This window comes from Amblyomma maculatum, chromosome 9, assembly GCF_055883805.1.
Source record: "Amblyomma maculatum isolate TAMU_Amacu chromosome 9, ASM5588380v1, whole genome shotgun sequence".
Taxonomy (NCBI): Eukaryota; Metazoa; Arthropoda; class Arachnida; order Ixodida; family Ixodidae; genus Amblyomma; species Amblyomma maculatum.
In genome coordinates, this window is record NC_139352.1 from 26,655,845 (window position 1) to 26,672,013 (window position 16,169).

The window sequence follows — 16,169 nt, forward strand, 5'->3', positions numbered from 1 at the left end:
ACAGCCTTTTCGATCGCATTGCTTTCTCCAGCTTTTGGTGACAGGGAGTCGGCATTTCTTACATCGGAAGCATCTATCCTTCCTATTTACGGTATTAATAAGATCTCGGAGTGAATGGTCGATATTCAGTCGATATTCAATCGATAGAATCAGTCGATATTGTCGACCATAAACCCTGACTGCTCATTGGAGGGTCGAATTCTAAAGTTAAAGCTCAGCTACTTTGGTCATCTGATGAGAAGAGAGGAGTCGCTGGAGAAAGATTTGATGTTGGGAAAGGTTGAGGGTCGCCGGAGAAGGGGTAGGCAGCGAACGCGATGGTTAGATGGCATCCTCGAGGGGCTGCAGATGAAGTTATGTGATGTTAGGAAAATGGTGAGAGACCGGAAAGCGTGGCATGACATGGTCCATAGGGTCACGAAGAGTCGGACACGACTGAACGCCTGAACTGAACTAAGATCTCGGAGTACATAGCGATGTGCCGGCACCATTACAAGCTTGATTCGGTCTCGATTTTCGACGACTGCGCATAAGAAAACACTTAATAAGTTTTCGCGACATAATCCTCTATAAGCTTCTGTCAAGAGACAAGCGGAACAAGATATCACAAAAATTGGCGCGAACATTAAAGTTTTCGCCAAGTTGGCCATTTTATTTTTCACATCACCATTAGGATTGCTTGTTTTCAAACGGGTACAGGGACGTTGTTGCTAATTGCACACCGAAGGAATGCCAACAGCTGTGTCAAAACTGTCACATCTGTGTAACCTGCCCAATGGAAGAACATTTTCGTTAAATGAAGACTTTCGCAGGCTTCGGCACAAACAACGAGACAAAAAATTTGTTGTGCTAAGAGGGAGATTGGAAGCTAATAAGGAAAAGGAAAGAAACACTGTTGCTGACAGAGGAGAGTGGCATTCAGTCCCAGAAAAAAATTTGGGCGAGGCATCCTAGTGTGAAAAACAGGATCAACATTGCATATTTCGGTGTGAAAATGCAGGAGGCTTTTAATAATTATTGTTAAGATTTCATCACCACAAAGCGCTGCTCCATCGAAACAAGATGACAGCCGCGGCCGCAAGAAGGAGCTGCCCCGGAGCCAATCGCGCCTTCGCTGATCCGCTGCAGTCGGCGAGCAACAGGAGAGCATGTTCACCCCTGAAGAACACCGACTTGGCCGATTTCAGCGGCAAATCACAGTCAGATGTAAATGAACTCTCGTAGCAAGTCATTGCGGCTTTCGCAAGCCTGAAAATGTAATTAGAATATAATGTATAATACGCATCATATATCGCATAGTGCAGCAAGCGAAAGCAGGCATTGTAAATAATGCCGAAGGTAAAAGAAACAGGCGCGTCAAGGACAGGCAGGACAGTATACGGATACATAATGAGTATAAACGAATGCATGTATTCAAAACAGGCTTTAACATGAGTCGTCATCGCCGCAAATATAACAGGTCTCGTTATTTTCCTTTTAATAACTTGTGCGTATTGTTTTCTAGCAATATACTGTCCTCAGTTTTGTTACAAAATGTAGCGAACGACTCCTACATGCCGCACTGGCTCGCAATCTCATCGGAAGACACCTTGCACCAAAGCGGGATTTTGTAAAGTTATCTGCCCAAAGGGAAGGACTTGTACAGTTGGATTTGCTATGCACTTGATGCTGTCTTTTTTGAAAGGCGATAGGTATATTTCTCGTTTTCAGTGCCGGCCGGATGAAATTTTGACAGAAAAAAATTTACAAATACCGACGAACACAGCTACAGGCCACCACCAGCAACAAAAAGCTTGATCTTGGCAAACATAATTTCTCAGGTCGCCTTCGCTAAGCGCTTTGTTGGGAAGGACCGCTCGGTGGCTGTTCTAAATGTTCGAGCTAAGACGTAATTCCTTGTCAAGTACGAGTTGCGCCACATCGCGATGAGCAATTGGACATAGGTCAATAAAGGAATCACACTACGATGCCCCCACTAAAACTGGCATCGAAGCAGCGCAGGCAGTAATTAATTGAATAAAAGTACATTACACTAGAAAACGACTGTTCACAAGAATAAAAAGAAGACAATAGAGAATGCAAAACGGAAGCAAAATCTATCATACCTAAATATTTTCTTAGAACATAAAGACTTGAAGACCAATAATATGAAGTGGTGCACCAAAATAGTAAAATAATCAGGTAATGAACACAAACACAACCACATGACTAACCGTCACTGAATTTGTGGACATAATTATGAAACGGCTTTAGATGCCATAGGTACTTACCCACAGCTGGGATCTTGCATGTAATCATGCGGTGAGCTTTCCCTGTGCTTTTCATCGCAAGTGATCGCCTTCAGATCATTTTGACACCGTAAGGCCGTGTAGTAGTCTGGAATAGCAGGTAGGTATATGACGGCAGGAACTTATCGTGACATGTTGAAGTGAAAAACGAACATATATTTATTGGGTAAAAATAAGAGCTTTAGTCTAAGCATAAACTTATTATTTCGGTTTTTTTTTTTAAAACCAGCTAGACTCCAAGAAAAAATGAACACGATGAGCTACAGAGTCGAGTTAGGATTTCCAAGCCGCGGTGGAGTGAACAGTCGAGTTTCGCTGGCCAGTACATGACAGCATAATGATATTGCCGCTATTCTAACATAGTGTTCATTAAATTTCATTTCACGTAGTATTTATTTATTATTACTAGCTTTTCCGCACAGCATTCTGTATTTTATGTCGGATTCGTCTTTTGAATATATGAGACTTGATAACCTATTCCAGCCTGTATGCGCTGGCCGCCATGGTCTAGTCCACCTGCGTGTCCGACAGATAGCTTTGTGTTTCAAATTGTTTTGTGAAACTTAACAAGAGACCATCCACTCATTTTTGCAAGTAAACTTAGTTTACGCTTTTTCGAAGTTTATAATGTTCTAAGGCAGGTATTCGGCTCTGAAATGTTCAGTGCCTGATGCTGAAGAGAACGACGACGACCATGTTCAATGTCTGACGGTCAGAAAAGACGACGACGACAACGCTCGTTCCGACGCTCGCGCGTGTGCTGACACAAGCTCTACGACTGATCGCCGAACGTTCTGTTCACTGTTCACGGTGTAGCGCCCTGTGCAAGGTCTTCCATTACAATATGTCATGACGTTTCTGATCGTCCGTGCTTACGGGACGTAATGCAGGAGCTGTAAGAAGATGAAAGCTTTTCTTGGCTCATGATGGCGCGGATAAAAGTGTGGGCAAAAGAGTGATTGTGGACAGAGCGTAACCGTCACGCACGCATGTGCGCACCCACTTACCCACTCTTAGGCACATCTGTGCATATTATCTACACGTTGTTTTCGTACTGCTGCGATTTACGTACTTTCAATTATTGCCCATCTAAAAAAAACCCCATAAAACACAATATCAACCACGTGATAGAGTAGTAATATTTACGCTCCAAGATCGCCAGCGAAGTGACGAGGTTCACATTTCTGTGAAACGCTGTCCCGGATGGGGTTTGGCGTTTTGCGGTGTGGACAAGGTATGTACCAGAGGCTGTCGCAAATACGGTGTAAAAATGGGAGTGAGCAGAACAGTATGAAGATGTAATTTGCCTTCGCAAAGAGAGGGTCTCGCCAACAGCGTAATTATTTAAAGCTGAGATTTTTATATAGCTTCGAGCGTTCGGACTTCATTGAACGACTAGGCCGCCTTATGAGATTACGTCGTGTCACTTCAAAACGCGACGCGTCGTGATTACTGGGAGGCTCAGCGCGGAACAGAGGATGACAAGAGAGGCACACAGGACGAGCGCTAACTTACAGCTGAAATTGGAAGGGGATAATGTAACAACTCGAGGAAAAATATGCTATAGAGCATAAGCACATATGTTGATGTAGGCGTTCCTTTCACGGCACCTCGAAAACTGTCTAGTCTTTGCGCTCTGAAGAGCCAAAGCCCCAGGAAACCGGCATGTAGTGTGAAACATGTAACTAAGTTCGTTGCTTCTAAAGTAGTTGCTGTGTATGAAGTCCCTCTAAGCTGTGGCCGCGTCTATATAAGCCAGACTGGCCGATGTACTAATGAGCGCTTAAGGGAACATGCTGCATCGTTTGAATCGTCCCAATCCAACAACCTGCCTAGGCAACAACCTGCCTATCTATAGATTAGGGACCGATAAGTGCGTAAGTGAAGTCGGTTGTTCTCTTGAAAAAGGAAGCTTCGTTTTTAAGCGCTGTGTAAGTTCCTTTGTTTGCTTCCGGTATATTTCTTCTATATTTTTCTGTTTTATCTGCCTTTGGATGGCCTTAGGTTATCTTGGTTCAGTTTGGTTTATCTTTCCAGTCATGCAAATTCAGCGCTTTTTAGAGCATGCGCACATATTTTTCTTCGAGTTCGCACATTATCCCCTTCTAATTTCAGTTGTAAGTTAGCGCTCGTCCTGTGTGCTTCTCTTGTCCTCGTCTGTTCCGCGCTAAGCCTCTCTATATTCATGTCTTACCAACTAGCCCAGAAGTCTTACTCTTTTCAAGCGACGCGTCGTCATCGCCGCTTGCACAGTGCGCCCGATAGTGACGCTCTATGAGAGCTGCCATCCTCAAAACGTGGCGCCCGCTTCCTTTTTATGGTGGTAAGAGTTCCTGGTGCACTTGGGAAACAACTTCAGTTTCATACCCTGTTCTGGGCAGAGTTACAGAGGTAAGCGTATTTCGTTACTTTACCGGTCGTCTATGAAAGCTGAATTTGCTACCCTACCACATCGTTGCTTCTGTATTTCGCGTTACATTTTTTTTGAAAGCCAACAAATAAAGTCACGTAAATTGTTGATTGACGGAAACAACTTATCTATCGTTCTTTCGAAGCGATCTCACAGTAATGCTCTGACACTTTCTTCATCGTGTCAATAAATAAAAAGTTAGATTATTTTTCTCTAATATAACGTAACGTTATAGTCAACGAAAAAACAGTGCCGACTAGGATATCGAACTTTCAACACTTCTCAGTAGATTTCACGGCCTTGGCCGCACAATATTGTAGCGTAGATACACGCACACAGAGAGTAGATGTATTCACAGAGATTTACAAAGAAGTAGCTGACCACAGCATACACGAACAACTTCAGGCCAGAGGCGCCCGGCACAAACCACCCACACTTCGTCGTCCTTGAGTTTCACATGTTCCACACGCGAGCGAAGTACTTTGTCCTCGTTGTTATCCCTTGACATAACTGCCGGCGGCGAAAACACCGTCCCGGTGCTAAGTAGAAGACGGATCAGGTGCATGGTACGGCTTTAGGCGAACTTCGTGAACAACAGACTACGTACGTTGATCGAACACATCCTCTTTAGTATGAGCCAGAGGAGGGAGCAAAGAGCGCAGGTTCAAAAGAGGCAATATGTAGTTTCGGGGCTTCAGTTTATTTTGCATACTGCTGTCTTGGCAGGTATCACCGGAAGGCTTCCAGGTAGAGGGCATAGAGAGTGTGCATTGTGGTGAATAGTACGTGACACGCTCTAATTTAAAGCTTACGTATTTATTTTGTTTTGTCCTACAGCATATCGTGGAAAAAGGGCAGTAATAAGAAGGTATGAGAAGCTTAACACGCGAATGTCCAAAAGGTTCGCGACTCCTGAAAGCGAAGAGGATAATCCCCTATTCGGAAACCCCGCACCTGGGAAAGTTTTCACATGGGTAATTATTTCAACCCCTAGTTAATCTATCAGCAGGTAACGTGCAGAGTACAAGTCACACTATGCGAGTTTCACAAATGTAACTTTAATGTATATGGGAAATAAAGCGAAAATAATATGCGCCAGTAATTTTTATCTAGTGCTAGATGCAGTACTTTTACAAGTGTCAATCGGTATTTGGTCAAAATTCCAGACTTTTCTTGACTACTTAATAATTTTCAGTTTAACTTCGGTATAGAGAAATACCGAAGACCGTTTAAACACTGTGCGCTTGTGCGCTTCGGAGGTATAGCTTGTTTGAAATAGGAGGATTTCAGCACACTCTCAAAACCTTACTCGACACCTTGATCCCAACAATATGTTTTGATCACGCCTCTAATATTAATGTCTGTGAAGATCACAACAAGTTCACCGAATAACTCGTCGTGGACAACAAATTATTTGCTAAGAAGAAAAGGAATCCAAGGATAGACCGGATGATCTCAAAAGCTTAACATGGAGAAAAAGCACACATGTCACCTCGGGCAGCCTTTTGGTCGCAGAGGAGGTCGAGCAGAGCTTCGTAACCTTTTTCTGGAAGGCTGAAGTTTCTTTTTACTTCCTCAGGGCACAGTGCTATCTTCTGATGGCAATACGTCTTTTCTGTGATGCCACTGAAAAGAAACAAACAGTATTGCTCTCAGAAAGAAGGGCTTTGCGCGAGAGAAAGGTGTCCATTTCAGCGTTTGCCTATGGCTGAAAAATGACTACGTATGTACGTATATTAGGAGCTCGATCAACTGCGTATTTCGACTGCTTCTCTACGACACCGCACCTCTTCGACGCAGCGCAGCCGACACCGGACACATCGAGATTACCGCAGCGAGACGCCACCACTGACCGATTTAGACCTTTCAGTTGACGGCATTGCCGTAACCGCTTTGGTTGATAATGGAGCCCATTAATCCATACTCTGTGGATCATTCGTCACGGCACTCAAGAAGGTTACGACAGCTTCGGACAGCCGACGGATACGTATTGTTGGATGACATTTGATTACACCTAGAGGAACGTGCACAGCGCGAGTCACAGTGCGTTGGCGAAACTTCCTGGCAACATTTGCTGTGCTAATTGCTCCAGAGACGTTATCCCCTTCAGCGCCAAATAAATTTTCTGAAAGGAATATTTTTTTTTGCGCTATGCATGATCAGTAGGCCTAGCAGAATTCAAACATAAATGATTATGCTAAAATATTTATATTTTATTCGCGTCCACATATGTAGACTTGGCACCTCAAAGCTGCTACATGAATGAAAACGTTGCTACATTTTCTGCATTTTATAACTAATTATTAAGCGTGAATAAATGTTTTCCTCTGAGAATACCTTGCGCCTTCAAGACTGTGAAACCTGCACGCAAATAAGTGTATTACGCGGGCTCTTGCACGAAATAATGAAGCACTGCAGACACTTTAACAATTTCAGCAATAAGACGCCGTGTCCACATGCGAAACTCCGAAAGTCCGCTGAAGAACTTTTTCTATGTCTAAGATCATAATAAAATCTTTCATGCAACATCTACATTCCCTTATTGACACATTTATTACAATGAATAGTATTATTAGGCATCGGCTTAGAAAGAGGCATGCGAAACTAAAACCTGCTGATTCGCCCCACCATAAAACGCTGCGACGTCCATCTTTACTTGCTGTTTAGAAACACATTTTGCTGTAGCAACAAGATATGGTGCCACGCACTTGACAGGGCAGGTCCAAATGTTACGGGTGCCAAATTCAAAGGCGGAAATTCGTACTCCGTGCAAAGATATAGTGAAATTTGGGTCGCGACCACATATCTGGACACAGTGCTTGAAGGGGTTATACTTGGTATGGACTTCCTAACGGAAAACGGCGCCGTCATCAACCTGCAATCTAAGTCGGTTACGTATTCGACAGAGAATGCCGTCGAAGATTACTGTGTTCTGCCGGCGCCACTCCACATTCTCAACGAGCACGTAGCTGTTCCTCCCCGCTCTAGTGTAATGTTGACCGTCGGTGCGCACACCCTCTGCGAGTTGAAGGTGTCGTCGAGAATAAACCGCCTTTGCTTTTCGACTGCAGCATTGCTGTTGCTCGGGCTGTTGTCACCCTCGAAGAAGTCAAAGTCGACTTACTTCTCAACAATTTCAGCAACGAACACCGGTATCTCAATACGGGAACAACTGTCGCATATATTGATGCCATCGCTGTAACTAGATGCGCGCACAGTGTAACTTGTTATACTAGACAGGAACAAGAGGAAGTCGCCGACGTAAAGTACGGCATCAACACGACACTACCGTAGAACGAGCAAGATATCCTGAGGAACCTCTTCAATCCTTATAGAACTGCGTAGGCGTCGCTGCCGCGTGTCGGTAGAACACATTGTAAAATATTGTATTATCTCGGACGATACGGTACAACCACTCCGACAGTCAACCTGTTGTGTCTCATGCAAATACACGTGCCGCAATTCCCACTCAAGTTAAGAAAATGCTAGATCATTCGACCATCTCAGAGCCCCTGGGCAGCAGCTGTCGTCCGTGGCAAAAAGAAAGAAGGAACATTAAGGTTCTGTGTTGACTACCAACATTTAAACAATGTTACTAAGAAGGACGTTTGCCCCTGCCCAGAATCGACGACGCTGTAGATCGCCTATGCAACACCTAGTATTTTCTTCCATGAACCTCAAATCATGTATTGGCAAATCGAGGTAGACGAGAGGGACCACGAGAAGACTGAATGTATCACTCCAGACGGGTTGTACGAGATTCAAGTTATGGCGGTCGGCTTATGCTCCGTGCCAGCGAGCTTTCAAATGCTTGTGGACAGCGTACTCGTGGACCTGAAAGGGCAGACGTGTCTCGCATACCTGGTCGATGTGATCGTCTTTGCCCGAAGCTTTGCAAGGCACATTCATCGCCTCGAGGTGGTACTACAAGCTATAGGTTCTGCGGCCTTGCATTAAAGGCCGACAAATGTCACTTCACTTACGAAGAATTCAAATTTTGAGGCCGCGCTGTCAACAAGGAAGGGGTCCTGCAAATTGCTAGCGGCAGAGTTCGTGCAGCTTACAGGGGATGTTTATCCTCTCTTTCTGCCTACGCGATGACGTGATTTTCAAAAATCAAGTTTATCCCCAACAGTCCCCATTACTTGGTCGTCGTTCCTACAAACCTGCCCAACAAAATTGTGCATTCCTGCCACGGCGAACCAGCTTCCGGTCGCCTTGGAATCACTAGAACGCAAGCCAGAATTCGATAAGAACACAAAAATAATACTGGCCATGACGTTACGAATTACGTCCGTACCTGCCGTGACTGTCAGCACCAAAAGATTCCTCCTGTCATGTCAGCCGGCTTCCTAAAACCCATAGAGCCTCCTTCACAGCAGTTTCAACAGATCAGGATGAATTTGCTCGGACCATTTCCTGCCTCAATCTCCGGACAAAAGTGGATAATAGTCGCCACCGACTACCTGACATGGTATGCGGAGATAGCGGCTCTTCCGAGTGGAACCGCTATTGAAGTTTCAAAATTCTTTCTGCTACAAATCGTCCTGCACAACGGTGCTCCTCTCTTTGTGATCACGAATCGAGGTGCTGCTTTTTCTGCTGAGCTTATGCAGCATATTCTTGACTTAAGTCACAAAAGTCACCGCAGGACTACTTCCTACCATCCCCAAATGAACGGAATAATCGAACGTTTAAACAGAACGCTTGCTGACATGATTTCATGTGGACATTCAACACAAAATGTGAGACGCAGTCCTACCTTACGTAACGTTCGCGTATAATACAGCAATCCAAGAACGACAAATATGACGCCGTTTATCCTTGTTTATTGTCACTACAACACTCGACGCCATGCCGCCCCATGTCGGCGACCACCCAAATGACGACGTTGCGTAGTTTTCAAAACGTGCCAAAAAAGCCCGCCAACTCGCTAAGCTGCGCATCCGTGACCAGCAGGTGCGGGATGCGCGACACTACAACCTGCGGCACCGCGAGGTTGAATATAAGACGGGTGATGTTGTCTGGGTTTAGTCTCCATTCGGCTACACGGACTTAGCAAAAAGCTCTTCCGTCGCTACTTCGATCCTTACCGAGATTGCGCTGCGTTGGCACTCTCAACTACGAAGTTGTTCCTCTCGAGGCCCCACGATCAAGTCGTGCCGCACGCCCAGAGATGGTCCGCGTCGTTCGCCTCAAACCTTATCACGCGAGGACGCCCTCGCTGTGAGTCCATGAATTGCCTCGAGCATCGGGTCAGTGCGTCCTCAAGGGGAAGCTAATGATGTCAGTGTGAAGAACCATGACGAGAAGCAGAAGACGGCGACGTCCTCGTCTCGCGTTCGAACCGGACGCCTGTGGCGTACTCCAACACTGGCTCTCTGTGTTCCTGGCTCTGCGGCCTTCAGACCCCTTTTTGCTAACGTGACAATGTATCGATACAGTGCTGGTTACAAGAGGTGCTGCCTTTAAGAGAGGTAAAAATAGAAAGGATCCTTGATGTCTACTAAGAACGCCCTGAGAGTTTTATGCGGTGAACACTTAAGGTAATCCAAGACGACATCAGCATTCTTAACGAGGAAATGATCGTCAATGCGCAACAGGCTAAGCTTTTTTGAAGAAAGTGGGCAATGGACGCTTGCCAAATGCCATTTTCAGGCAATTGGCCTGAAGAGCGCGTCAACCTTCTGTTTTGACATTAAAACAGACCTCGAGATAATCTCGGTGACTTGCTTGTACGCTCTTAATAACGTTGTCTAGCTTCAGCCTGGTGCAGACCATGTTTGCTTAGGCATTTATGAGAACATTTAGGTATAAAAGAACTCCCAAACAGGCGAACGCTTTATCCGTGTCAGTTCAACGAACCACGGACATGAATTCTAGCCGCGTCTGCTTTTACATTAGAAAGGAAAGCCCTGGGCGGGTGATTACCTGCACTGTTTGAGGAGATCTCCTTCACTGACAAGTGCTGGTATTTCCCTGGGCCTCAACAAATAATCACGGTAGCGATCGTAGCACTGGCGCACGTTGTGGGGCTCGCATTCTGTAATGATGAAAAAGAAATGGGAAGCAGTAAAGGAAATGACATGCATTTTAAGTGCGAATCTTTTAGAAAAAGTATGCAGCCAGATGCAGACACTGCAGGTCAGCTGCAGGAAATTTTTATGCAAGATATAATTGAATGGCAAGGTATTCCTGGCGATAAAAACACTTTTATTGGCAATACCCCGCCAACCTATTCCAATCCCGCAACGCAGAGAAAGGCTTCGTGATTGTCATTTAGGAATGTTGGCAGTTCGAGGCGTCTTTAGGAATCAGCTCAAAATTTCATGTCATCGCAGTTTTGTTGCCAAAAAAAATCCCGCTGATATTTCGACCTGTATTAGGGGTTCTTTTCTACAAACGTTTAAAATTCGCCTCTGAGATGTGAGAACATTATAGCTGAGCAAAACGCCTCTTCTGGAGACGCTGGTTTTCCGCCAGTCGACTCGAACAAGTGTGGCTTATGGTGACTTTGAATCGCTTGTGCGCTTCATCATCAAGGACTTGAAAAAGATTGCGGTGTGTCTTAGTCTCTGAGAGCCACGTGTCGAAACTGTACTGATCATAGCAGATTGAGGTCTTCAAAATGCTTTCACGGGTGACACCTCTACTTATTTTTGTTTTGGTTTTTGCTCTTTCTCCTGCGTAAAAACTAAGTTGCAGTAAAATTACAAGAACACTTAAGCGTCGCTTTATGAGTGTACATAATAGCATCTTCAACACTGCCTTTTCATTCCGAGAATTTCTGGTATTGAAAGAATGGAGCAGATTTTTGCAAAGCGTTTAACTTCTTTGGTTGTTAGGGTTTGGAGGAAACGAAGGCGTAGTCTCTGTCTCAGGTCTCGGTGAACAACTGCACTTACTACCTACGACATAAGTTGGAGGTACATACGTCATCGGCTCAAATCGCTATCGAATGCCAGCCTCTAATTTGACCAGCAGTGACGTGAATTTTGATTTGGTTTTGTGTACGGGGTGTAACGTGCCAAAGCGACTCAGTCTATAAGAGACACCGTAGTGGAAGATTCTAGAAATTTCGACCACCTCTGGTTATTTACCGTGCACTGACATCGCACAGCACACGGGATGACACATAGTGTGAAGAGATCCTCTCTTTAATTTTTTGTTCGCCTTAAAAATTAATAAAAGAAGTAATGTGTTTTGTTTTTCGTTCATCCCTATATTCGAATTAAGGTTTTTATCACGGACGTGAGTAATGTTATTTTAGGCAAACAATAGAGTTTCACGAAACAAAAGATAGCGCTCTTTCCACGTAATGATGGCTGTACTCCTCGGCTGGCCATTTTAGCAGTGATCACAGAAATATATTTCGAACATCTAGGTCCTAACAAGTATATATATCAAGCAGTGTCGGTGTGCGTATTACGAAAGCGCATGACTTCCGCACAGCTTCTGCGCTTCGCGGATGCCCTTTGCTGGTGATAGCTGTAAACACATATATCTGAAACTATCCATTTTACCTCCTGTTATACCTGGACACCTGAAAGGGCTCTAAAAGTACCAAACATGCTACCCGGCTCCATTCCTAACAGAAGTGCCGACACCGTGTATCGTGCGTAATCAGCGTATGTCAAAGAAGACCAGATGGTCTAAATTATACGGAGCTCTCTACTACAGCGTCCCTCGTAGCCTGAATCGCATTGAGACGTTAGATACTACAGACTTAATCTCACCAAAGCAAACCATACTCGACCTCTTCGATTTGGGAGGCCGCCCTAAATAACTCGAAATTAAAGTTTGGATGATGCAAAGGGTGTTAGCAACTGACGAAGCCGACGGTAGCTTTTATTGAAGCCGGTAACCTGACAAGTCTACTTGCGCCTATGGAGTCAGTGAAGATTTGATCATTGGCATCCGCCATATGCATCACCATTTACCACGCCTTCCAGTTTACTTAAGAAGCAGTGCGAGCGTGGAATTTGTGGGCTATGATGCTCAGAAGCGGCTAGCTACGGCAGATAGACAGGTCATTTTCATTAAAGCTGCGTAACCCATGTTTCCCAAGCACTATAAAGAGTCGGTCACTTTCCTACAATCGGCAGCCACTAATTAAAAACCGGGGTGATTCTACCGCCAAAGTATGCATCAGCTCAATGGAACTGAGTCTACGAGCAAAGAATCTGTCTGTAGCAATAGGTTAGAGTGGATTACGACAATGTACGCGATACTCAACAGCACTTCTAACCTCCGTGACTCACTGCTCCCAGTTGCCAAATATTGGACAGACATGGCCTCACTTAAGGACAACGCTACTAGTAAACAACGACCACCGTGTCCGCGTGATGCGCATGCATGATTGATATAGACGATTAACCAGTCCGCTGAAGTCTACAGGCTTCCAAAGGGATCGAGTGTTGAAGGTTAATTGGACATCGTTTCGACAAAAGCCACAACGGGATAGTGAGTGCCATCCCATCATCGACCATTCGTCCCCCCCCCCCCCCCCCCCCGAGCAGAAATGTATTATTCGAGAACCACTCTGATCCCCCCTCCTCCACGCACGCAAAAACTCTTCATTTTCGGTGTTTATTGTTATTTGCTCTTTTGCGAAAACAAATAGTCTCAGAAAAGTCAGTTCACATTGATTTCCGAGCACCTACCATTAAAGACGCATTTCCCAAATACGAGAGCAGGAACTCCAGTACAAACCGTAAACACAAAGCTGGCAAATTATAGTACCTAGAGCTCTACAATAGTGCCCTAGCAATTTTATTATCTACGTTTCACGAAGCGCCGCTAGCGTTCGGAGGTCACCATATGGTAAAGGAAAGGTAAAATTGCTTCTCGCAATACCTGGAGCTAAACACGCACCTGCGAATACGGCTCAGCTGTTGACTGCCGCAGAAACGGCCAGGTGGCAGGACCATCCAATAATTTTGAGTAAGCCCTAACATGTCTCGAAGTCTTTGAGACCGCAACCTTTAAAACACTGGAAAATTTGCACAGGGCAACTCATAAACATTCTCAGTTTTATTTTCAAAACATGGAGTTCCCAATTTCATAGCAGCTTTTCATTTCGTCATCAAAGCTCTCTAACTGGCCCTATGGCAGGGGCAGAACATCAGAAGCGATGTAGTAGAGACCGAAGGCTAGATCTTGAAAACATTTTGTGCGACCCGTTCTTTTATTTTGCTGGGAAATCCGGCTTGGCTAGGAATAAAGATTTTACCAGTGATCAAATAAATTTCTTTGGTTAACTGTGCTGTCGTTTCTGATTTTATGAGCACTAGTTAAAAATAATTTACTGGGTTCTCAGATGAAATCACATCCTCGGGAAATGGCGGTCTCTGAAGACGCCAAGTTGTTTTTTAAATATCAGTCATTTCAGCACGAACATCACAACTAAGCATCCATCGTCTTGTAAGCATACGAACCCTATTACACGATTGCCTAACAAAACCAACATGAGTTACAGAGCCTCTGTAAGTCGGTGCAGAATGAGATAACAAGTCATATTTTCTTACATGGCAGATCAGCCACTAAATAGGCATTTCCTAGTGTAGATAAGAATGCAATCGTTGAGGCTAATTGTGAATTGTTCTTTTTTTTTGTTTTGGCTGCTAGTAAGGAAAAACGTTTCTCTAATGGTACGTTTTTATCAGACTTAGAAGAGTAAAAATGGGCCTGCTAAAGCAGCAGAAAGATAATGCCTTGAGAGATGATGCCGTGTGTCACCCCTTCCCTTTTCCAACCTGCCGGCTGATGATGTATCTGTGGCTACTAGTAAGTTCATAGAGCACTGTAATTACCAAGCGGCGCGACTTCCTCAGTTCAAGTCTCTCTTCTCGGCCTTTATTCGTGATGCGACCGCGACCCACCTCACCCACCTCATCCCTTCTAAGTTATTAAAACTGGCGTTGGGCAGGAAGATGACATGCATCACTGCCACGATAAAGTTCCTATGCGAAAATTTTCAAACACATTTCTTTATGACACAGGAAGATAACAAGAAAGGGTGTTTTACAAAGACAATCTGCTCCGACCCAGGAAGCCTGCTCGATGAGGCGCAGCATAAACAAAACTTCGCAGTATCCAGCGGAAGTACTTTGCAAAGGAGCAAGCCGAAACGATAACACTGTACCTTGCGCAAGTGCAATCCGAAAAACTGTCGGCAAAAATCCGAGGACGAAAACGAGCTTCCTTGTGTGAAAGAAGGCCTCCATGTTGCTTGGCCTACGAGCCAAGAGTGCCTGCCACCGACGATAAAACGCCTTACATCCGCCCCAACCCCATCCCCTTTCGAAACCAGCCAGTGGCATAACACAGACGCAGTACCTATGCGTCGACGAACCCTTATCGCACTCTCGAAAATGTGCGGCTAGCGAGGTGATAATACTTACGGGCACACGCGCGTCTTCTTTTCAATGCATGGTATCAGTGTGCCCATTCAATGCATCTCCTCTATACTTCAGGTGAGCATGTATTATAGGAATAGTCAAAAGTTCCCAGGCAGCTCCAAATAACCAGGGAGCGGCTGCTGTCCGCTGTCACGGCGCTGCTATTATGTGCACGCCCCGCCGCGCGCTGGTTGTGAGGGTATGCGCTGAGTGGGGCACGGTCTGTTCGTTCTCCCTCTTCTTAATGAGAAAGCAGCGAAAAAGATTGTGCGGCGAAACGAAGAGGCGTCTGTGTGCTGTGCGATGTCAGCGCACGTTAAAGATCCCCAGGTGATCGAAATTACTCTGTGGCCCACCACTACGGTTCCTCTTTCTCTCTTTCCACTTTCACTCCCACCTTCCTTCCCTTACGTCGCAGTTGAGGTGTCCACAGAAAACATGTGAGACAGTTGCCGCGCCTTTCCCTTTCTATACATCAATCAATCTGTGGCCAAAGTGAGAGCTCGATGATGATGTGACTGTGCATGACAGGTTGCGGAATGCAACCTGGTTAAATTGGCTCGAAGTACTTTCATACAATACAGAAAAAAAGGAGGCGTGGCGCAGCTGGTGAATCGCTGGGCTGCGGATCCAACAAGCCAAGGGCTACCTGCCAGCCTCTAATCCGCGGGCGCACGACTTCCCGTTTCCGATGGAATTAAAAGTTGTACAACCAACCAAAGGGTGGAGGTTCGATTCCCGGTGGAGACAATGTTTTTTAGTTTATTTTTAACTTGCTCTCGAAAGCGTAACGTCTCTGCTGACAACCTTTATTAATTACTTTTCCTCAATTTTCACCAAATGTTTTAGTAATGTAAATAAATTTCTTTTCAAAGTAATTTTGCCATGACTAGTCCCGGGTTATATCCCCAGATCAGGACGAATTTTTCTTTAACTACGAAGTTTCTGAACTATCCTTGGTTGCCGTATGGCTGCGCTTTGGTGGATGTCAATGTGTAATTACTCCCTTATTGCAGCGCAGTATACGCAGTGCCTACTCTTTGAGCGCGTATTCGCAATTCTCTCGGCTAC

General features: G+C 45.1%; 1 protein-coding gene across 1 annotated transcript; it reads right to left on the bottom strand.

The window, feature by feature from the left end:
• Positions 1-625: 625 nt before the first annotated feature.
• Positions 626-15,003, bottom strand: LOC146178634 (uncharacterized). The gene is made up of 5 exons (XM_084578431.1): positions 14,843-15,003; positions 10,630-10,741; positions 6,191-6,324; positions 2,271-2,376; positions 626-1,248 (listed from the first exon to the last, which is right to left on the bottom strand). Exons 1-5 carry the CDS (start codon positions 14,922-14,924, stop codon positions 1,032-1,034), a joined length of 651 nt encoding a protein of 216 aa, XP_084434557.1. The 5' UTR covers positions 14,925-15,003; the 3' UTR covers positions 626-1,031.
• Between the last annotated feature and the right edge of the window lie 1,166 nt (positions 15,004-16,169).